Source organism: Narcine bancroftii, chromosome 3, assembly GCF_036971445.1.
Source record: "Narcine bancroftii isolate sNarBan1 chromosome 3, sNarBan1.hap1, whole genome shotgun sequence".
Classification (NCBI taxonomy): Eukaryota; Metazoa; Chordata; class Chondrichthyes; order Torpediniformes; family Narcinidae; genus Narcine; species Narcine bancroftii.
Window position 1 is genome coordinate 201,772,480 of NC_091471.1, and position 24,549 is coordinate 201,797,028.

Here is a 24,549-nt window from a genome sequence, read left to right on the forward strand (position 1 = left end):
CAGACAAGAAGTCTGAGTCATGCAAAGCATAATTGTTTATGGAAATAAACAGAATCAAGAGACCTACTCTTTTTCATGAAAACAACTGTATTGTCTTTAAAAGAGAAATGCAGCAAAGACAGTTGCTTAATTAATCAGAGTACATAATGTGAGAACTCTTGACAATAAGACATGTATTCTCTCTCACACATTGGTGAGTCATTTGTGTCTGTTCAGTGCTTCAACTGTTTCTATTTCTGATTCCGATCATCAACAGATTTTGCTTGTTCTCTGATTCTGACCAAAGCTCAGCTAAAGTCAATAAAAGAAGTAGCTTCTCAATAGAAATATCTGATGAGATGAGCTAAGATTCCTGCCAGTGACCAAAAGAGTGTACTAACTGGCTGCGACAATACTTGTCTGCTCTCGTGTTAAAATGTAGTCATATTTAAAGTTAAAGCCACACAACCTGTCACCAGTTCCAGGACAACTAGGTTATTGATTGAATTAAATCAAACTCTTTTTTAAAATTTTGATATAAGATTCCATGATTCTCTACACTTCTTTGAGGTTCAAATTCTTCACAGTCAAGTTTTTATAGGTAGGCTTACAGGCTTCAAGTCATCAAATAAATTGAATTTGTGTTGGCAATTGGGATGACTATTTTTCCATGAAAAGTATAAATTACAGTATTTACCTTTGGTGCTTCTCAGAGTCAAAAATTTTTTGGAACAGCATAACAAACAATGTTGAGGTAATAATGTCCTAACATAAAATTGTCTAACATTGTTTTTTTTTTAATCGCTATTATAACATAGGTTACAAAGTGCTATAAATTCACTGAATGTGACCAGCAAAAAGAGTAAATAGCAGTTATTAATAAAAAAACTAATTCAAGTCTTGTTCATATCTGTGATTTCAAATTCAACCAGGGGTTTAAAATCCTACAAATATACCATCTCATGTGGAGAACTTTAATAATGTTTCATTGAAGAACCCGTTAGAAAAGGAATAAAGTGTGAATAAAGTTCATGCATCATTCAAAGAATCACAATTAAATTATGCAGCACAAGGCAAATGCAGTTCATTGAATTTGGCAGCAGTATCATAAAGATGGAATAAGAGCAGAGAAAATCATAGCTAGACAGAGCATATTCATTCAGGATAGACATTCTGTATCTCCAGGTTTCACAGTAAGAAAAGGTCTGCATGGATCTTTGGAGAGGCTGGAGTTTAAAAACTTCATGAAAAAAAATCAGGGAAGACCAGCAGCACCAGGGTGCATTTTGAAAGAAAAAGTTGGATGCAAGATTTGGTGGGAAGATAGAAAAATGAAATCAAGAGAAACTCATTCCTGGCAGAAAGGTAAAGAACAGTTGAAATGTTTGGATGGATATCAGAAGATGGATCAATGGGGCTGCAAGGAAAGTGATATAGAGACAAGGTGAAAAGTGGATATGTGAAGGAATAGACTATTAGAAAAGGAGATATTGTGATAATATAATGATTCCCATTGACTTGTTTTCTGTAGGCATTATATTCGAAGGCACATACACGAGATTCTCACACTGACGAGGCAAGCTGATCAGAATGGCTAATCAAACTCCTGCAGATGGTTATTCCAGTGTTCTCCCTCTTCTCATTATTTCTCCATTTTATCACAAAGCAAAAACTTATGTAATGACTGCTAGACCACTTAAAGATATTCTTACAACAATAATCTAAAAAAATTAAGAACAAAACAAACTAAAAACTGTTCACATTGTACGAGCATTGCATTTAAATAACCATGCAGCGGTATTAAGAACTAAAATAAAGCAGAAATCATTCAGAGGAGCAGCAGGCCTCGCAAACTGATGACACCAAGATGATAAAGGCATCAATTCTGTCAAAGGGGAGTCACCAGGGTGAGCACCATTTGGTTCAACTGACAGAAACCAGTACCAACGTGTATTTTTCAGTGTCACACACTCAAAAAGGTTTCAAATATAAATAGGTCACTAAGTTTAAAAGATTGTTCATTTAATCCTTGGAACATGCACCTGCCAAACAGATCCTGACAAGAGTTTTACAGTTTTCCCACCTCAAATCCGAAATGGTAGGTAAGGAAATTAAGTTGTTATTTTCTTTGATTGCTCAAGAACGTGATGAGGCAAGGCACTGTTGGATAAGGCACTGAGATTTTGACTTCTTATACCAGTGTACGTACAAGGTGCACTCACTATAACTGCTTGTTAGACCTCTGAGCTGTCGCTACTATTGCTGCTTTGCCCTGTTATTACTGTCGCGTTGCTGCTGGTATGTCTTCCGTGTGATGACTTCATCCTACAGGTAAGAGAGTTCTTGTTCTTCAGTAGCAGGAAGATTATCATCGATATGCAGGCTAATAGCAGAAGACTCCCGGCTCCCCCTACCACAGAGAGGATGCTGCCTTCTGTCTCCCTGTCAACAGCAAGCAGGCGTGGTTTCTGGTAGTGTTCATTGATGGGCAGGTAGTCCTTCTGGTTGATGACAATTTTATTGATACGGTCAAGCGATATGTGCTGGATGTTGGTACCTCTGCTCTTCTCTGCCCCGATGTCCTGAGCAACATCAGGCACCTTCGACGCTGACCGGCGATTGCGGATAAATCCCAATTTGTCAGTGCTGTTTCCTGAGGAGGTCAAGGAATGGTGCAAAAATTCCAGGCTTCTCTTCCCAATTCCTCTGTTTGAATTCCCTTTGGACCGAACTGTGTAAATAACATGGATGTACCACTCTCGGCCTGAAGTCACCTGGAAGGGGATTAGGAAAACGGAGCTTGGTTGGGTAAAACTCTAATATTATTATGAACTGTATGAAGTTAAACATACCATAACTATTCAGCGAATACATCATTCAGCATGTGAGAAGCAGGAGTACTGACCAGGAAGCAGATGATTTGAATCTCAAACCTGGGAGACATTTCATCAGAAGAGCATAAAATGGCAGCAGTCTGTTTTTCCCCATATAGACCATTTTGTAGGGGTCTGTTTTATGCCATTACCATTCATAAAGAATGTGCTCCTGTTCCAAGCCCACTATATGTCCTCCAAATGTATATATTTGGTTACAGGATATTTTGGCCCACAAGCCCATGCCACCCAATTTACACCCATTAGCCATTAGCCATTAGTGTTTTGAATGGTGCGAGGAAACCAGAGCCCCTGGGAGACAAGGGGAGAAAGTACAAACTCCTTACAGATAGCATGAGATTTGAACCTTAGTCACGATCGCTGACGCTGTAAAGGCATTGCGCTAACCATTACACCAACCGTGCCATCCTTTTCATCTACTGCAGAGAACGATAGCAATGACTTTCACCCACTTGTAGAAATAGCTAAATGAGACTCGTCAAGTTGCTCTCTAAACTTAAATTGGTCTGATTATTTCATGTACATATTCCGCAAGCATTAATTATCATGTTCAGAAACTATTTGTTCTTCATTACAAATACTCTCTGAACTGTTCCCTACAGAAACTGATGAGGCAGCAGTAATTTCACATTATCACTACATCAGTTACTCCTTTCAATCTTTAGTTTCAACTGCATTCTGCCAATATGATCTCCATCATTTCTGGCTTGAGAAGGTCTCAAGCACCTCTGTACTGTAATATTCCTCTGCATTTTTATATCCCTTACACCTTCAGTAATCATGATTCTATAGAAAGTGATGGCTAAATGTAAAACCAATGTAAAGTGCATCAGGCACTCAAGGTCAGGTTACCTGGCCAAACCCCTGTGTTCAAATTATCACACTGTCACAAGCAGACTGTTTCATTTCAAGTGTTCAATATTTCAAAAGTCTCAAGTGGATGGTTTGAGGACTAGTCAATGACCATATCCAAACTATTAACCTTCCTTATGAATGGTCAGCTTTCCCAGTAAAAAGAATTGTCCCAGGGCACTAATCTCAGAGTTTCCAGAACATGACACCAATAAGGAAAGACACTATGATATTGTATATACATGTGTAATAGTTGATACTATGTAAAAGATCCCCCCCCTCCCCATTTTTGGCCCCAGCCACCCGACCACCGGAGCTCCCGAAACTCTGACAACAGACTCTCCCTAGCCTCCAGCCGCCCACCTAATGACCTAAATGCTGACCTATCACCCGGTCCCGACCACCCACCCATGCCTCCCAAGCCTACCCAAGCTTCCAATGCCTCGTACAACGTTGGTACTTACCATGGACATAGTTGACCACCTAAATTTTACCCACCAAATTCGACTATTATATGTGTATATATGATATGGCCTGGGTATTAGGATGAATAATGGTAGAATGCACCTGGTCAGTTTCATGAACTTCGCAACACAGTGTAGAAACGGTCATCATTGAGTCAAACAAGAAAATCTGTGGATGCTGAGGTCTGGTGCAATATACAAAAGTGCTGGAGAAATTCAGCAGAACCATGCATTCAGCATCCATAGGAAGCAAAAGGCTAGGAATGGACTCAGGCCTGAAATGTTGTTTGCCTTTTCTTTCCTATGAATGCCGTGTGACCAGCTGACTTTTTACAGCACTTTTGTGTCTTGAATATGGTCATCTTTGCGCTCCATTAGTAGAAAAACAGATTTTCATTGAAAGATACAGGATTTTGCAAATGCACTTGCTGGCAAAATATATTAACACATCCTCCCATTTGTAATTTTTCAGCAATCTTGAACTCTGCAGTGACACCGGCAGGGTTACTTGGCTGTTTAGCATTCTCCAGAAACAAATGTGTGGAGGTAATAGGAGAAAGTTTTCAATGTGCCATATTGCAGCACAGAAGCTCATTACTTACAGCAAACTGTATCACTGCAAAGTTGTTTCCATTGTTGATCTCATGGGATGGGAAGGGTATAAACAGCAAGCAAGAACTTGCCCAATTCTCCACAGGTAGATCAGAACAATTGAAAAGCCCACGAGGAATAGTGGTATGAATGTCGTCGTCTTCTCACCTGAAAGAGTGGATCGGATGCAAAGCTGAAGCCATCAGATCCTGGTTGCTTCACAAGTGACATTGCATCTGGTACATCAACAGCCAACCTAGCATCGAAGAGAACGTTACCAAAAACTGGGGCTTGGGACTCAGGCTGGGCTTTATCCTGAGGGTAAAAGGATATTTGGTGTTACTGTGTGGCTAAGTTGTGAATAGGCAACTGAATCATGCATGCACTCCTTTTCCCAATAGCTAACGTACCAGAATCTTGAATCTGTACAGTATAGATGGAGAATCAGCCAGACAACCAAATTCATTATTTATTGGATTGTATTTTGGAACGTATCCATCTGCACCAGTGCATAAGAAAACCTTCTCAATGTTGCAGGTGAAGGAACCTCCCAGGTTCTGCACTGGGTCCACCATAACACGACCATAGATAACAGACCCTGAATATAAAAGGAATAAAAGATCTAAAGGTGAAAGCAGAAGATCTGTGGATGTTGACATAAATCAGAACATCAGCAGTTCATTTGCCATCTAATTCATTTTTCCCAACAGAAAATCGGTCCTTCTGTACCACAAACACATTGCTTGGGAATGATGATGCAAATCCGCCTTCTAACTTTCCATCAGTATAGATCTCTGCACTCTGTACAATCTTAACTTCCCCTCTGTTGTACCATTAAACATTTCTTTGAAGAAAGTTTTTCCACTCAGCTAGAAGTTCAACTTGAACAGAAGTTCAAGTCCAGCCAAATAGTTGCCACAGGAGGGGGTTAACCCTGTTTTAACCTTGGGCCTCTTGCTGCAAATTATAGTGGAAATGAGCATTGTGTTGAAAGTTGAAAACATGCTGACTGGGACCAAGCCATCTGGGGTTTCGGGGTGGGGGAAGGAAGGAAAAGAGAGAGAGAGAGAGAGAGAGCGAGAGAGAGAGAGAGAGAGAACGAGAGAGAGCGAGAGAATTGACAATCCTAAAATTCAGGGGTAGTGATTAATGTCTGGGGTAAGGCTGGAGGAGGAGGCAGGGGAAACATCTCAGTAAAGATCAGGAACTTCATTGGAATAAAAAGCCTGGGCAGGTAAGATAGTAAAATGGTTTTGTAAAAGAGATGGGAGAGAGCACTTTGGTGGAAATCTTTTGGCCTTGGGTGATTGAGACCTGAGCCTTGGTGATTAGGACTATTAATTTGGGACTATCGGGGGAATCAAAGTGTGGGAGAGCACTAGGGATGGGAATAGTACATTGCATGGGCCATTTTTAGTATGCAAGGATATTCAGTTCCAGTGGGTTTGGGTTCCAGTTGATTGCAGATTGTACTGCTGGGTTCTGAAAGGCATGGGTTAAACTTTAGAGTATATGTGCATTAATAATCACAGACCTGGAGGAAATACCAACAAAGAAAATGATAATAAAGGAAAATAAGAATTCATTGTTGAAGGCACCAACTTTTCACATGATGATCTGCAATTTTTTTTGGACTGCTCAAAATACACTTAATTCTTCATGCAATCATAATTGATGAAGGAACTGATCGTAGACCTCAGGAGGTCCAGGCATGACCACCCTCCACTACACATCAATAACTCTGTAGTGAAGAAAGTAGAGAGCACAAAGTTCCTTGGAGTCCACTTAACTAGTGACCTAACATGGACACACAACATCTCCACTCGTCAGGAAAGTGCAACAGCGACCACACTTCCTAATAAGACTGAAGTGGGCAAGGCTACCTGCCACCATCATTTCAGCCTTCTACAGGAGCTCTATTGAGAGTGTCCTGGCTAGCTACATCACAGTGTGGTATGGTTGCTGTACAGAAATGGATCAGAGGTCAATTCACAAGACCATAAGAGTGGATTACTGGAGTCTCCCTCCCCTCCAACAATGTGATCTACCAGGATCATTGACTGAGGAGGGCGCACAAAATCAGTGAGAACCTCTTTCACCCTGCACAAGCGTCTTTCAGCTTCTCCCATTGGGAAAGTGATATGGGAAGTGATACTAGGCTGAGGAACAGCTTCTTTCCACAGGCAGTGAAAAGACTAAACGACCAAAGGAACCGCTCTCACTAACCACCCAAGACTCTCATATTCATGGAACAATTTTATTTATATATATGTATATACGAATATTTATCTTGCATATGTGTTATGTGTCTCTATGTGTGTTATGTCTGGATGTTTTGCACTGAGGACCGAAGAACGCTGTTTCGTCGAGTTGTACTTGTGCAATCACATGACAATAAACTTGACTTGAAATCTCATTTGAAGTATGTGAATTTTTTTCCCCACCATCTTTCATCAGAAACTGGGGAACAATTCTACTTTTGGACTTCTGTTAATGCCTACATGAAATTATGCATGGTAGGAAAGAGCAGTGATTAAAGTTATCTTTAGAGCTGTAAATTTAAAATTAAAAATTATAAGGGACCTAAATGGATTGGAGAGGAATTGATAACTGGGGAAGTGATTAAAGTAATTGGTAGAAGGATTAGAGTGGCCACATTATTTTCACCTATTGAGTGTTGGAGGCTTTCAGATCAGCATGTGAAAAGTTTGGTGGAAACAATTTCCCCCCGCCCCACCCTACCCACACCTTCCATCACATTTAAAGGCATAGGTAGATGATGCATGGCTCTCTAACTAGGATTGGGAAGTGGGGTTAGAATGGAAAGTTATTTTTGAGGTGGAGAGATTCACTGGGCTTAATGTTCAACTGATAAGCTGTAAATTTCTGTGATTAATCAGAAACAAACATTAAAAACATGCCTTCATTGACAGGGTTAATCATATATGCATACATGCACAAGGACATATTCTGCAAATCACCATGCGGTTTTATAGATATATTACAAATTTCAGCAAACCTTCTGAAAATGCCACATCCGTTCCTTCTCCAAATCCCATTGAGCCATCAGACAGCCACAGCTCTCTCTTTGACAAGAGGACCATTTCAGTATTCAAGCTAAACTCAGCAGCCACAGGGTCACTCACCTTTTAAAAAGAACAGAACAATATAGTGATTAGGTCTTGCCAAGGTAATATTACTTTTTAATTCCATATCAAGAACGATGATTTATCGGGAGGAGTCACGTGATGGAGTAGTGGCCGGACGGTGAACTCCAGCCCTCTCCAGAAAAGTCGGGAAAAACAAGAGAAAATACAAAGGCACAGAAATACAAGTTAAAGAAAAGTGAGTATAAAGGTGGAAAGAAGATGGAGACAAAAGAAGAAAAATCAAAATCAACGGTAAGAAGAGAGGAAGAGAAGACAACGGAGGAAAAAGGTGAAGGCCTTACCTGTCCAAAGAGGCCCGCTGTGGAGAGAGGAGCCCACTACCTCAGGTCGGTAGAAAAAGAACTACAACAATGGCTCACAGAGCCGAGTAAAAGTGCGCAACCGCGCATGAAAAAAAACACACCGACAGGAGGGGGAACCAGCTGGGGAGTCGATCTCCACAGCCGGCAACGACAGCTGCAGAACACCTGCAGCAAGAAGAGACCACAGAAGACAATAGAAACAAGAAAGAAGAGGAGGAAAGGGCACCAAAGAAACAACAGATGGCCAACCCAGAGGAAGAAGAAGAGGAAGAATACAGTGAAATAGATAAAGGGAAAGGCAAGGTAAAGGATATACTTGCTCTTGTTAGAGGATACATGGAGTCATTTAAAGAATGGCAAACACAGGAATTCAATGATTTAAGAAGAAGAATAAACAACACAGAAGAGAAAGTGAATAAAATAGATATGACCTTAACAGAAATGGGGAAAAAAATGGACAAGATGGAAGAACGGGCAGTAGCAGCAGAAATGGAGGTAGAAGACTTAAAAAAGAAATTGGAGGAATCTAATAAAAAAACTAAAGAGACACAAGAACTACTAGCTCAAAAAATAGATATAATGGAAAATTATAACAGAAGAAATAACATAAAGATAGTGGGCCTTAAGGAAGATGAAGAAGGCAAGAATATGAGGGAGTTTATAAAAGAGTGGATCCCTAAGACCCTAGGATGTCCAGAACTACAGCAAGAAATGGAAATAGAAAGGGCACATAGAGCATTGGCCTCTAAACCACAACCACAACAAAAACCAAGATCTATTGTAGTAAAATTCCTAAGATATACTACAAGAGAAAAGGTACTGGAGAAGACAATGGAAAAAGTAAGAGAGGGCAACAAACCACTGGAGTATAAAGGGCAAAAAATCTTCATTTATCCAGATATAAGTTTTGAACTCCTAAAGAAGAGAAAACAGTTAAATACAGCAAAGGCGATTTTATGGAAGAAAGGGTATAAATTTACACTGAAGCATCCTGCGGTATTGAAAATATTTATTCCAGGACAACAAAACAGACTGTTCTCAGATCCAGAAGAAGCACGAAAATTTGCAGAACAATTACAAAAATAGACTGAGGGATGAAGACGGGTAATGAGAGTAAAAATGATCACGATTGATATGTATGTGGGTAAAGACAAAAATAGACTGAGGGATGAAGACGGGTAATGAGGGTAAAAATGACCACGATTGATATGTATGCGGGTAAAGAGGTATAAGAGTGAAGAGAGACAATGGGCATACGTGAAAGTATCTGTAATTAGAGGAAAACATAGATAGTATAGACAAGAATTAATAAGGGAAGGTAATGGAATAGAGAGAATAAGGAGGGAATTAAAAGAGTGACCTTTGTGACATATGAAAAGTGAAATCTTTTCTGGGGGGGGCTGGGTGGGGGAAAAGAGCGGTCACTGCAAAATCAGTTGACGCTTGCGAGTGGATTCGCAAATCCAAATGGAGAGGGGAGATGTGGTTGTCCGACAAGGGATAAAGGACAACTCAGGAGGGGAAGGGGAGATTGGGGATAAAGAAGATAGAAATAGGAGAATAAGGAAAATGTTGGATGTTGTAGGAATGTTGTCTGGTAAAGAGTTGAAAATAAGAAAACAGAAATGGAAAAGGAGGAAAGGTAATGATGGAAAAACGGAAAGAGAAGATAAACAAAATATAAAATGGCTACGCTGAACTATATGACTTTAAATATTAATGGAATACATAACCAAATTAAAAGGAAGAAACTACTAAATTTACTGAAAAAGGAAAAAATAGATATAGCATTTGTCCAAGAAACACACTTAACTGAATTGGAGCACAAGAAATTAAAGAGAGATTGGGTAGGACATGTAACAGCAGCATCGTATAATTCAAAAGCAAGAGGAGTGGTTATATTAATTAGCAAAAATGTGCCATTTAAAATAGAAGAGGAAATAATAGATCCAGCAGGGAGATATGTTATGATAAAATGTCAGATATATTCGGAGCTTTGGAATCTACTTAATATATATTCACCTAACGAAGAAGATCAAAAGTTTATGCAAGATATCTTTTTGAAGGTAGCTAATACGCAAGGGAACACACTAATAGGAGGGGATTTCAATCTGAATTTGGATCCAAATATGGATAAAACGGGGAAAAAAATTAACAGGAAGAACAAAGTAACCAAATTTATAATTAAATCAATGCAAGAAATGAAACTTGTGGACATATGGAGGAAACAAAACCCAAAAGAAAAGGAATACTCATACTACTCGACTAGACATAAAACATACTCAAGAATAGACCTATTTTTGTTATCAGCTAGTATGCAGGATAGAGTAAGAAAAACAGAATATAAAGTGAGAATGCTATCGGACCATTCACCCTTAATACTGACAGTAAAGCTAGAGGACATCCCTCTAAGAATATATAGATGGAGATTAAACCCCATGCTACTTAAAAGACAGGATTTTAGAGAATTTATTGAAAAACAATTAAAAATGTACTTTGAAGTAAATACGGAATCAGTGGAAGATAAGTTTATACTATGGGACGCAATGAAAGCATTCATTAGAGGACAAATAATAAGTTATGCAACCAAGATGAAGAAGGACTATAATCAGGAAACAGAGCAGTTGGAAAGGGAAATAGTAAACATAGAAAAAAAATTAGCAATAAAGGAAGATACAACCAAAAGAAGAGAATTGGCGGATAAAAAAATAAAATATGAAACATTACAAACATATAAGGTGGAGAAGAATATAATGAAGACAAAACAGAAATATTATGAACTAGGTGAAAAAACACACAAAATCTTAGCATGGCGGCTTAAGACAGAGCAAACTAAGAAAATGGTATTGGCAACAAGGAAAAAAGACAAACAAATTACATATAATCCAAAAGAAATTAAGGAAAACTTCAGAGAATTCTATGAACAATTATACCGAACTGAAAACGAAGGGAAAGAAGGGAAAATAGATGAATTTTTGACTAAAATTGAACTACCAAAACTACAAATAGAGGAACAAAATAAATTAACAGAACCATTTGGAACAGTAGAAATACAAGAGATAATAAAAAAATTACCAAATAATAAGACACCAGGAGAGGATGGACTCCCAATAGAATTCTACAAAACATTTAAAGATCTATTAATACCGCCCCTCCTGGATGTAATCAACCAGACTGATGAGACACAAAACTTACCAGATTCATGTAAAACAGCAATAATTACAGTGATACTAAAACAAGGGAAAGATCCACTCTCACCAGCGTCATACAGACCAATATCTCTGCTAAACACAGATTATAAGATAATAGCTAAACTATTAGCAAACAGATTAGCAGAACAGGTACCGAAAATGGTAAATTTAGACCAAACTGGATTTATCAAAAAAAGACGCACAACAGACAATATTTGTAAATTTATTAACTTAATTCATGCAGTAGAAGGAAATAAAGCACCTGCAGTAGCAGTTGCTTTAGACGCAGAGAAGGCCTTCGACAGAGTAGAATGGAATTACTTGTTCAAAGTATTGCAAAAATTCAGTTTACCGGAGAAGTATATTAATTGGATTAAAGCATTATATAAGGGACCGTTAGCGAAAGTGACAGTAAATGGACATGTATCAAAACAATTTAACTTAAGCAGGTCAACGCGGCAGGGATGCCCACTATCACCATTATTGTTTGCGCTAGCTATAGAACCACTAGCAGAATCGATAAGAATAGATAATAATATAAAAGGAATAAAAATAAAAGACAGGGAATATAAAATCAGTCTATTTGCGGATGATGTGATAGTGTACTTAACAGAACCAGAACTATCAATTAAAGAACTATATAAGAAATTGAAGGAATATGGAGAAGTGTCGGGATACAAGATAAATGTAAATAAAAGTGAAGCAATGCCTATGAATAACGCGGATTTCTCAAAATTTAAGAAGGAATCCCCATTCAGATGGCAAATGCAGGCAATAGATACCTAGGTGTACAAATAAACAAAAATCTAGGCCAATTATATAAACTCAATTACAATCCACTAATGAAAAAATTACAGGACGATTTAGAGCATTGGAAAGAGCTACCACTAACACTGATAGGAAGGATAAACTGTATTAAAATGAACATTTTTCCAAGGATACTATACTTATTTCAGGCATTGCCAATACAACTGACAGAAAAATTCTTCAAAGAGTTAAAGAAAATAATAAGGAAATTTTTATGGAGAGGGGGGAAACCGAGGATAGCACTAGATAAATTAACAGAATGGTATAAACAAGGAGGCTTACAATTGCCAAACTTCAAAAAATATTATAGAGCCGCACAATTAAGGTACCTATCAGATTTTTATCAAACAAGGGAAAAACCAGACTGGACGAGATTAGAATTAGATAAAATAGGGGAAAAGATACCTGAACACATATTATATAAATGGGACGAAAAATTGGTACAACATAGAACTTCTCCAGTATTACACCATCTCCTCAATATATGGAAGAAGATTCATGTAGAAAGAAATAAAACAAATTATCAATTACCAAAACTAATATTGATGCAAAATAAGCTACTCCCTTTTACAATAGACAACCTTTCCTTTAGAAAATGGGGAAAAAAAGGGATTAAAAGAATAGAAAATTGTTTTTCAGGAAGTAGATTCTTATCCTTTGAACAAATGAGAGATAAGTACAATATAACTGGAGATACAGCGCTGGCATATTACCAACTGAGATCCTACTTGAAAGATAAATTAGGAAGCAATTTGAGTTTACCAGAGGGAAGTAACCTTGAATATGTGATTACAGATACAATGTTAATCAAAAGATTTATAACAAATATGTATATTAAACTGCAAGAAAAGAAGAATGAGGAAACAAATGGTAAAACTAAACAAAAATGGGAACAAGATTTAAATATAAAGATAAAAAAGGAAACATGGGAGAAATTATGTTCTGGAACGATGAGAAATACAATAAATACGAGGCTGCGTATGATACAATATAATTGGTTACACAGACTATACATTACACCGCAAAAGTTAAATAGTTTTGTTTCAATGTTTTCGATGTAAAAAAGAAAGGGGAACAACAATTCATGCAATCTGGACATGTGAGAGAGTAGAAAAATTTTGGGATGATCTCAATCAGATATTAAATAAAATAACAGAAAACAATACACCAAAGAATCCAGAGATCTTTCTCCTAAGTAACATAAAAAATAAAGAATTTGGAATTGACTTGGAAGATGCACAAAAAAGATTTGTTAAGATAGCCCTAGCCGTAGCAAAAAAATGTATTATGTCAACCTGGAAATTGGAAGATAATTTGAAAATACAACAATGGTATATAGAAATGAATAAATGTATTCCATTAGAAAAAATAACATATAGTTTAAGAAATAATATTGAAATATTCGAACAAGTATGGGAGCCTTACATTAAATACAATAGCGAAAACCTACCGGGGACAAACATTACCTAAGTTGACGGAAGGAGAAGGAAAGAAAAGAATGGACTCTGTAGAATTTCTGGTGTATTTTTGTTGAATGACAACATTGTCTGACTGAATTAATGCAACCTAGATTGTATACCTAAAATGGATGAGAGGGGGGGGTGGGGTGGGGGGGGAAGAAAAAGTCACTGTAAATGTGTGAAAAAGAAAAAGTGTATATCATGGCTATTGTGATTTATGGTGTGAAAAATAAAAAATTTAAAAAAAAAAGAACGATGATTTATCCAAATACTGGCCACCGAGACAGAGGTGCACCAAAGAAGAGGTACAAGGACTGCCTAAAGAAATCTCTTGGTGCCTGCCACATTGACCACCGCCAGTGGGCTGATATCGCCTCAAACCGTGCATGTTGGCGCCTCACAGTTCGGCAGGCAGCAACCTCCTTTGAAGAAGACCGCAGAGTCCACCTCACTGACAGAAGACAAAGGAACAAAAACCAAACACCCAACCCCAAACAACCAATTTTCCCTTGCAACCACTGCAACCGTGTCTGCTTGTCCCGCATCGGACTTGTCAGCCACAAATGAGCCTGCAGCTGACGTGGACATTACCCCTCCATAAATCTTCATCCGCGAAGCCAAGCCAAAGAAAAGAAAGAAATACAAAAGAAGCCACAAGCAAAGACCATGGCTTGGACCATACCTGTTGGAATCGAATATCCAAATCAAATGTAATCGGTTTCCTTGGGTTGCAGACAATTGGCAGATTGTACTCTTGGTTGGGAGCTGAACTGCATGGGACAAGCTTCACAGTATATGTACCTGAATAATCCCGAACCTAGAAGAAATCCCAACAGGATTATGATAGATTAAAATAATGCACTGCTGAAGACGGCAAGGGTTTTTTTTAATGGCCTGGTCTAAGTATTTAAATGTATTTAAAGTTTCAAATGATTACTAAGGTTACAATTTATGTTTATGTAGCATTAACAGAATGAGAAAAATACTTTAGACTTATTTAAGAAAGGATTGGCCTGAAGAAAATCGAAACAAATTAAGACCAGTGGAAGTAAACGAGAAATCTGCAGCTGCTGGGGTTAGATGCTTAGAAGCATGATCTATTGTGTTTCTGCAGCACTTCTATGTACTGCACAAATTAACCATGTCTGGATGATCTTCCTTCCCAAAACTATTTGGTAAAATTGAACCTGAAAATCTACAGTCTCAATTCAGCTTGTCGGACTACTTGCTCTGAGTCAGAAGGTAATGAGTTCATTCTCTCTCTTGATATATCACCATATATTCCAGGTTGACATACCAGCTCAGCACTAAGGATATTCAGCACTGCTCAGATTGATATTAAATCAAGACCATGTCCTCATTTTTTTTTTCCTCAAACAACAACAAATAAACAGTTTATCTGATTCTTAACTCATTGTTGTTTGTTGGACTTTCCTGAGTATGAACCAGATGGCATGTTTTTCTATTTGTAACTAATGACGATTTCATTACTTGTGAACTATTGAAATGTACAAGATAAACTTCTACTATTTCCATTAATTAATTATGGTCTCACCTTATCAGATTTTTTTCATTGTCCTGTCCATCTCTTTACTTGCATATCTGCAAATTAGAATCAGCTTGTTTCATTCTTTCTCAGCTCTGATCAAGGTTTTCAATGTTAAAAGCTATTTGTTTCTCTTTCCTTAGTTGCTTCTTAACCTGATGTGTATTTCTATCATTTTCTCGTTTTATTTCAGATTTTCAGCACCTGCAGTATTTTTAAATTTTGTCACCAACTCTTTCTTCTGATAGGAATTGTAACTTCACGACGTTTACTCAGAGAAATTTTAATGTTTCATGAATTCTCAAGCCAACATGTCCAGTAAGTAATGCGAATGACAGAAGACATTTGCTAGAGAGGAAAGGTGTGGGATTTGAGCCATTGTAGCTATGATCAGCAAGACTGCAGTGAATGAAGATCTCTACAGCATCAAAGAGGTTGCTTGGAGCAGCTTATTTAGGTGCAGGGATGAATATGTCAATGGGAGGAGCTTGGCATAGGCACTGCCTGTGAGATCCTGATAAATGCATGGAGGGTGGTTAATGTAAGGGAGTAGGCATCGGTGTTAGGTCAGGCCATTCATGAAAGATTTCCTTGTTAGGTGGAGAACTTACAGCAAAGTCAGATGTGAAACTCCACTGTTGCATTGGCTGGTTGTAGGTTGGCTCACTGCGAACAAGGCTGAGTGTGAAGGAGAGCCCGGGGTGATCAGCAGACATTACCATTGATGCCAGTGACGTACCTGGAATGCAACACAGTCCACACTTCAGATTCCAGCAGGAGATACCAGAAGCATAAAGCTTAGAGTGCACCTCAGGGCGAAACTTAAGATGGTTAACGGAAAGCTCAACAATCACCTGTTTGCCAGTCCTTTCCTTAAAAAGGTAATTAATCATCAGCTAGGATAAGATTTGTCTGCTGGCAATAATTCTGCAGCTATTATGGGATGTCAAATGCAGGATTTGTTTCATACATGTCAGCAGTGCTCATTATTCAGACCTATATTACATTTTTAATCAGTCTTCCACTAAAATAAGCATTAATAAATATTTTATTTCAATCCATATTTTTTTTTAAATGGCCGAGAATGTCCTTTTGTGTGACTGGCATTACCGGAGTTGTTTTAAAATGTGTGGGGTCTCACATGAGGTAGCAGCGACAAAAAAAAACAAGCACCCCCTGCCAATAATGATCCCTAAGTAAGAGTCCCCAACAAAATCCACAGATTCCGCTACTTACCAGGGTGTGACATGACGAACTGCCCTCTAAACCGCACCTCTGTCTTGAAATTTACCACCAGCCTCCCTTCTTCATTGATCCTCATGCTGGTTGGATACAAGGCTCCTGCATCAATAGTCAGACTTTTATTCACAGCTTCAAGATTGAGGTCATTAAACCACACAGTAATGCCCACAGTCCACAAATAAACACAAAAATTGAGCATAAACATTGAACGGAAATTCTTTTTATTGCTTATATACCTGCTCAGAACCACATCAATCTTACCTTCTCAAAGTTGTACATTGATTCATTCTTTTTCTCACATTGTCACATTCTTATGTTAACATTCATCTTTCAGCATAATGTCAGATATTGAAGACTATGGGATGAAAATGATCTTCACCAATCCCACAGATCAGGCATGAGTGAATGGGCAGCTTGCTTTAGCATCACATCCCACTTCCCTTTCTTCTGATGTGCGTGGAAAAGTAATCAGGGCAGAGTGTAAAATGCTCACCAATTCACTCATGCCTGATTCATGCTATTGCTTAGGGCCAAGGTCAATCCATTGGGCATCCAAAGAGCTCTAAAGTTTTCACAGTTATATATTTCACAAAGTGATTTTTACCCAGATGTGTGAAATCTATGTTCAGATAAGCATACTAATTTTATTTGCTAGTTTAACACAAATATAATTGTTTGTGGAAGTAATTTATTATTAAAATTCACAGCAGTACTTCCCACACTCCTCCCAGTTTTCTCCTGTGCACTCCCTCCCTTATCATCCTCTTACCTCCTACCTATAGGTCTGTGCACCTCTCATTACCTCTTTCCCCCACCATTTTATTCAGTCACCTTCATCCATTTTGTTCATACCTTGATGAAGGACTCAGGCCTGAAACATTGGTTATGTGTCTTTATACTTTCTATATATGCTGTGTGACCCGCTGAGTTTATCCAGCAATGTATTTTTAATTGCGGAAGTAATATCTGGAACAGCATTTTCTTATCGAGATCATGCTTGTCGTCCTGAAATGTAAGGCTGGAATTAACACTGAATTTACACTGAAACTGTAACTCTGAAACAGGCTTCACTCCAGAGATTCAACACACAATCTCACAAATCTCTTTGCTAAAACAAAAACTCCAGTACTTGGTCCATCGAACACTGTAAAAAAAACCCCAGCCTTTTAATCTAACTCATTTGGATTATCAACATGCACAAGAGTGGATTGTTTTAGATGGGGTAGGGAGAGTGCAAGGTGGATGGGGAGATAACTGCATTACATATTGTGGTGGTACACCACCAGCCTACTGAAGGGGGCAACCTTGTACCTGCAGGAGTGTAAGGGGACAGGACAACACCTGGCCGGCTGCCAATCAGTCGGCCTGAATGGATCAAGCCCCACCCAGTCGGGTGTCAATCACCCTCCAGGATATATGCCTGCGCCGGCCTCCTGAGGCCTCACACTGAGTTGCTGCAGCCACAGCCAGCCTGGTTCTGTGGAAGTCTTTGTGGATTAAAGCCTGTTGTACAGTCTTTACCTTGTGTGTGTGTCTGATTCTGTCTTAACAGCACACCACACATATGAATAACTGTGCTGGCCTAACCAGCTAGACATTAATCAAGACATGCCGAGAACAAAATATGAAAGGCTGCAGACGTTGTGACTGTAGTAAAAACACACAGAAATGCTGGTTATGTAAAAATGCTCCGAAAGAACCTCCTGCCAGCAGGAGACCTGGAGCCTCTTTGACCACAAAGCCTGGAGGACGGTCTTCCAGACTGTAGCATTCTCCCTCTCCACTTTCCCGTTAACCTGGGCATTGTAACTGGTGGTCCTGCTCGTGGCAATGCTTTTGGTCAACAGGCACTGGTGCAGCTCGTCACTCATAAAGGAAGGCCCCCAGTTGCTGTGGATATGACTGGGTAAGCCAAATAGAGTGAAGAGGCTGTGCTCGGCCTTGGTGACTGTGGCAGTGGTCATGTCCAAGTAGGGGATGGAAGATGGAAAGGAGGAGTATTCGTTGATGATGTTAAGGAAGTATAAGTTACAGTCGGTGGAGGGCAGGGGTCCTTTAAAGTCGACATTGAGTTACTCGAAGGGGCTAGTGGCTTTAATAAGTTGTGCTCTGTCTGGCCAGTAGGAGTGCAGCTTGCACTCAGCACAGACCTGGCAGTTCTTTGTCATGGTCCTGATCTCATTAATGATGAGTGCTTTGACGAAGTGAAAGAACTTGGTGACTCCGGGGTAACAGAAATAATTATGGAGGTTTTGCAGTGGGTCAATCTTGGTGCTGGCACAGGTCCCACAGTACAGGATGTCTCATTAAGTTTCCCCGGCCTGTACAGGATGTCATAGTTAGAGGTGGATAATTCTATTCTCTGCCACAGTATTTTATCATTTTTGATTTTGCCCTGCTGTTGATTGTTGAACATGGGTGCGGCAGCCCGTTGATCGGTCAGCAAGGTGAATCTCTTACCGGCCAGGTAATGGCACCAGTGCCGAACTGCCCCAACCATGGCTTGGGCCTCTTTTTTGACTGAGGAGTGTTGAATCTTGGGGCCTTGTAGGGTACGTGAAAAAAATGTGATTGCCTGCCAACCTGATTAAGGTGGCTGCCAGAGCGAAGTCTGACACATCACTTTCCACCTAAAAGGAGGTGGATTCGTCCACAGCAAACATTGTGGCCTTGGCGATGCATCATGGCCTTGATGCAGTTGAAGGCTGCACGAGCCTCCTCCTATGATGTAGCTTTAATAAGGGGGTAGGCCTTGTCCGCATAATTGGGGACCCACTGAGCATAATAGGAGAAAAACCCAAGGCATCTCTTTCAGGGCCGTGAGACTATGTGGGAGGCGAAGCTCCAGGAGCGGTCACATGTGATCAGAGTCTGGGCCAATGACGCCATTCTCCAGGTTGAGTTGTATGGAACACAAACTTAGCCTTGGAATACATCAGGTTAAGGAGCTTGGCTGTCTCGAAAATTCTCTGGAGATTGATGTCATAGTCCTGCAGGTCATGGCCGCAGATGGTGATGTTGTTGAGATACAGGAAAGTGGCCCACAACTCGTACTAATCCACCATACAGTCCATCTCCCGTTGGAAGACCGAGGCGCTGTTTGTGTCACCAAAGGAGACCCGCAGGATGTGGTAGAGGCGGCTATCTGCCTCAAATGCCATATTATAGTGGTCCTCTTGGCAGATGGGTAGCTGGTGATATGCTGACTTTAAGTCGATGGTTGAAAAGATCCAATACAAGGCAATTTGGTGACCATGTCAGTGATTTGTGGAAAGGGGTATGCGCCCAATTGAGTGTATTTATTGATGGTCTGACTGTAGTCGACAATCATTCTTTTCCCCGTTCCGCACTAGAGTTCCGCGCTCTCCAAGGGCTATTGATGGTTTCAATAGCCCCTTCCTTAAGTAAGCTCTGTACCTCCACCCAGATGAAGGCCCTGTCCGTGGTGCTGTACCGTCTGCTTTTAGTGGCGACAGGTTTGCAGTCAGGGGTGAGGTTGGTGACGGAGGGGGACTTTAAGTGTGGAGAGCCTGCAAGTTGTACATGGTGGGTGGTTAGGTTGGTGGACGTGTACGGCAGGGGTTGGCTATCGAATTGCTGGTTATGAATGGTGAGGGGTGAATGGGGCCCAACAAATGCGATTGTCACGCTTTTAAGGTGACATTGAAAATCAAGTCCCAACAGTGCAGCAGCACAGAGCTCTGACATTACCATCAGTCTAAAGTTGTCATATATAGAACCCTACACCATTAAAGTCACAATACAGAAACTCTGAATGTCTCCTGTATATGACTTGGATTCCAGGGAGATCTTCTGGTTCACTGGCAGTACTGTGAGGGGGAGACTCTGCACTGTGTCCGGATATATAAAACTCTCTGTGCTTCCACTATCAAACAAACAACTTGTCACGTGGACATTTACCTTGATGTCCATCATTGACCTGGTGAGTTTTTGCGGACTGTCCTAGTTAAGGGTGATGGAGGCTAGGGTCAGCTCACTGCACATTGCAACATCCAAGATGGTGGCCCACACTGCCCGCATGTAGTGTTGCCCAATCCGGAAGATGGCAGTAAGATGGTGGCCCCCCATAGTGCATCAGAAAAGATCCGCACATGGTCCTGCTAGGATTGGGTTTGGACTTGCACATTTTGGCATAGTGGCCCTTCTTTCTGCAGCTGGAGCAGATCGAATCCTTCACTGGGCAGCATTTCCTCTAATTCTTGCCCAGGCCAGAGACGTAGCACTTTGGAGGTTCCCGGAACACTACAACTGACGTTGGGTCATTACCAGAACTGGTCAAGAGCATCAGGAGGGTTTTGTGAACCACTGCTGCTGTAGTCTGGTCATTAGTGGAGAGGGGAGGTGGTGATGCATCCCAGGATGAATGCGAACGGAGTGACCACAAGGTGGCTGCGTTGTCAGTTGAGTAGGTGTCCATATTCTGGAGAGCTACCTCTAGCATTCCTGCCAGCTCAACTACTCTCCGCAAACCAAGCTTCCCTTGCTCCAAAGTCTCTGTCGTATGCAATTTGACCTCATCCCTATGATGCAGACGTCCCCGATCAGGTCCTCTGTATACTTTGCGGCGGATACTGCTTTGCATTCACAGGCCCTGCCGAGTGCTTGCAGGGCCCGGAGATATTCAGCGTTTGACTCACCAGGTTGTTGCTTTCTGGTCACTAGAAGGTGTCTAGGATCAACAACATTGACCTTATGAAGGCATTACCCTTTGAGGGCATCCATGGTCTCCTGGTACATTGTGGCATCCCTGATCATGGAGTACACGAGAGTGCTGTCCCGGGACTGCAGTATTTGCAGTTTGTCGGTCTCTGATTGCTTGATGGTGGAGGAAGTCTGCAGGAATGCATCAAATCAGCACAGCCAGAGTTCGAAGCTGGTAGATGCCTCAGGCGATTGAGGGTCGACTTCCAGCTTTTCTGATTTGAGGAACTGCTCCATTATAGAAAACTTCAAGTGAATTAAATTGATGCACCATTAATCACTCAGGAGACTATTGTGGAGAAGCCAATAGGCTTTAATTAACTTGAGAACATAACATATCCTAACTCTTCAGCAGTCTTGCACTGAGTAATAGGGGGCTGTGGAACAGCCACCTTTATACAGGAGCCTCTGGGGAGGGACCACAGGTACAACTGGCCAATAGGCATGCTTGACCAGATAATTATACATGACAGTGGTTTACCACGGCCATCTAGTTGGAATGTAGCCAGACTGAAGAAGAGGTGTTTACCCTTCAAGTAGTCTGAGATTGGCAGTGCATGACACCATGGATAGAAATATCAACGGGGGAATGGGACAGGGAATTGAAATGGGTGGCCACTGGGAGATTCATGCTATTGCAGGAAACAAAGCCAAAGTGCTCAACATACCGATCTCCCAGTCAGCGTCCTGTCTCTCCAATGTAGAGGAGACCACAATGGAAGCACTGGATGAAGTAGATGACCCATGCAGATTCATAAGTGAAAAGTTGTTTCACTGGAAAGGTCTGTTTGGGGCCCCAAATTTTGGTAAGGGAGGAGGTGTGGGCACAAATGGAGCACCTCCTACTGTCATAAGGGTAGGTGCTAAGGGGACATTTGGAGAGGGAGTGCTGGAGAGAGAAGTTCCTGCGGAAAGGGCAATATGTATCTGGTGGTGGGATCATGTAGTAGGTGGTGGAAATGACAGAGGAGGATATATTGGTCACAGAAGCTGGTGGAGCAGTAGGTGAAGACTTTGGGAATCCTGTCCTTGTTGTGCTTGGGGGTGGAGGGGCCCAGGGCAGATGTGTGGGTAATATATGATATGTGGGTGAGGGTCAAATTAATTGTGGTAGAGGGAAAGCCATAATGTTTGAAGAAGGAGAACATCTCTGATGATCTACCATGGAAGACCTCATCCTTGGACAGATGTGAAGGGAATGGAGGAATTGAAAGAAGAAAATATAATCCTTAGAGGGGACAGGGTGTGAAGAGATGAAGTAGCTGTGGGTGTTGGTGGGCTTGAAGAAGATGTCTGACAAGAGTTTGTCTCCTGAGATGAAGATGAGTTTGAGAAAAGGGAGAGTGTTGGTAGAGATGGACCAAGTGAATTTGAGGTTAGAGGGAAGTTGGTGTCATAGTGGATAAAGTCGATGAGCTCATCATGGGTGCGTAAGGCAGCACCAAAGTAGTCATCGATGTAGAGGATGAAGAGTTGAGAGGCGTTGCTTGTTTAGGTTTGTCACATGGATTGCTCCACATATCCAGCAAAAAGGCAGGTATAGCTGGGGCCCATGGCTACCCCTTTGTCCAGGAGAAAATGGGATGAGTCAAAGGAGAAAATATTGAGGGTGAGGACGTTCTGCCAGCTGGAGGAGGGTGTTGGGTGGAGGGGGACTTGTTGAATCTATTGTCCAGAAAGAAATGAAGGTCTTTGAGGTCTTTGGTATGGGGAACAGAAGTGCATACTGATTGGATGTCCAGCAAGCATAGACATGCTTTCATCCCACTAGGCATTTGATACAAATCAGGTTCAGATTGGTGACTGTGATCAGTTTGTTTGAAAAGAAAGCAGTATTTGAGAGAATGCAACAATACCTGGACACCCAGGAATTCAATCAAACTCCAAGCAAAGAATATTCATTGTGCACCAGTACATGATTGGAATCTCCCCTGAAGTAAGGCAGGATTTTGCTATGTCAAAGAGTAAAAGCTCTTGGTGAGACTGTTCAAGGTTTTCTTTGAAACTAATTTGATGATGGACATCTGCTACTTCAATAAATGGGGATACAAGTCCTTTCTTACTTAATGCTGCAAATACACATTGCCAACTGAGAATTAGCATGAAGTGAGATAAGGATGTACATCCTGAGAACTATTATGCCAAGCCTGACAGCTTCCTGAACACAATATACTTGGAACCAATTTGTTACAATTTGTATTTTAAATTTGAATGTATTTCAAGACAGGGAGTTCCAAATAATGTTAGAGGTAGGCTTTCTTCTACATACCTTGTAGCTCTGCTTCTGGAGGGCTGCCAATCCCTTCTTTCCACAGGATGGCAGTGTCGTACACAAAAGTGAGCTTCAGTTCAGACTGCAGGTCAAAATGTTGCCAGCCACCAACTGATGCAGGGGAGTGGAAGACGTAGGAGATGAAAAGTGGGACACGAAGTGTAACATATGATTGCACCAAGTTCAGGACCTGCAATTCAAACATCAAAATTAAAATAGCATCCAAATATTGGAATTCACTTTGGTGATTTGAGATCTTCATAGTTTTTTTTCCCCATATAATTCCTCAGAAATTTGTAAAGTTAACTGTTGAAAAGAGGAATATGAATAACAAACACAAATTGAGCAAATAATGAGCTGCTGAAGAAATCAGTGGTCAGGCAGAATCCGTGCATAGTAAATGTTATGGAGACAAAGGATCCCGATAGATGCTGCCTGACCTGCTGAGTTCCTCCAGCGGCTCCTTGTTTACCCAAGGTTCCAGCATCTGCAGTTTCTGTGTTTCTCCAACAAACACAAATTGTCCAGATATTTTTTCCTCAGAATGTTAAGCACAAATACATGGGCTTCTGCCAAAGTCAAGTTATTGGCCAACTCTTTTTTTTTAAACTTTATTTAAAATTTTATGACATGAATGAAATAATAATTACATTTAAAGAAATAATAAAAAATAAGATAATAAAAATTAGAATACTACATAATTAAACTACACAAATTAACCCCCCCAATAATTATAACACAATATTAATCATCTAATTTAAAATTAGTCCAACCCTCCGCCCAAAATAAAGAGTGAAGAATTAATTAACAATGTTGTAAATAAAATAGAAAAAACCCCACTTACAAAAACAGGATAAAACTTAACAAAAAAAAATTACTAACAACAAAAAAAATATCAATACTAAAATAATACCCTTAAACATATATTTAAATCAAACATAATACACGTATTTAACAAATGAAATCCACTTTAAAACTAAGTTCAAATATTAAAATCATATATCAACCACATATCTGTTATACAAAAAATCATAATTAATAATACATAAATACAGAA

At 40.2% G+C, this 24,549-nt stretch overlaps 1 protein-coding gene across 1 annotated transcript in view; it reads right to left on the bottom strand.

Annotated features, from left to right (window-relative positions):
* Positions 1 to 1,984: 1,984 nt before the first annotated feature.
* Positions 1,985 to 24,549, bottom strand: part of frem3 (Fras1 related extracellular matrix 3) — a 174,859-nt gene continuing 152,294 nt past the window's right edge. Inside the window, exons 17-24 of the mRNA XM_069923127.1 lie at positions 23,490 to 23,682; positions 16,493 to 16,597; positions 15,868 to 15,995; positions 14,393 to 14,527; positions 7,800 to 7,926; positions 5,191 to 5,378; positions 4,949 to 5,095; positions 1,985 to 2,753 (exon numbers count right to left, since the gene is read on the bottom strand). Of these exons, the coding sequence (XP_069779228.1) occupies positions 2,214 to 2,753; positions 4,949 to 5,095; positions 5,191 to 5,378; positions 7,800 to 7,926; positions 14,393 to 14,527; positions 15,868 to 15,995; positions 16,493 to 16,597; positions 23,490 to 23,682 (1,563 nt within the window). The 3' untranslated portion in view covers positions 1,985 to 2,213. The remainder of the gene's footprint in view (positions 2,754 to 4,948; positions 5,096 to 5,190; positions 5,379 to 7,799; positions 7,927 to 14,392; positions 14,528 to 15,867; positions 15,996 to 16,492; positions 16,598 to 23,489; positions 23,683 to 24,549) is intronic.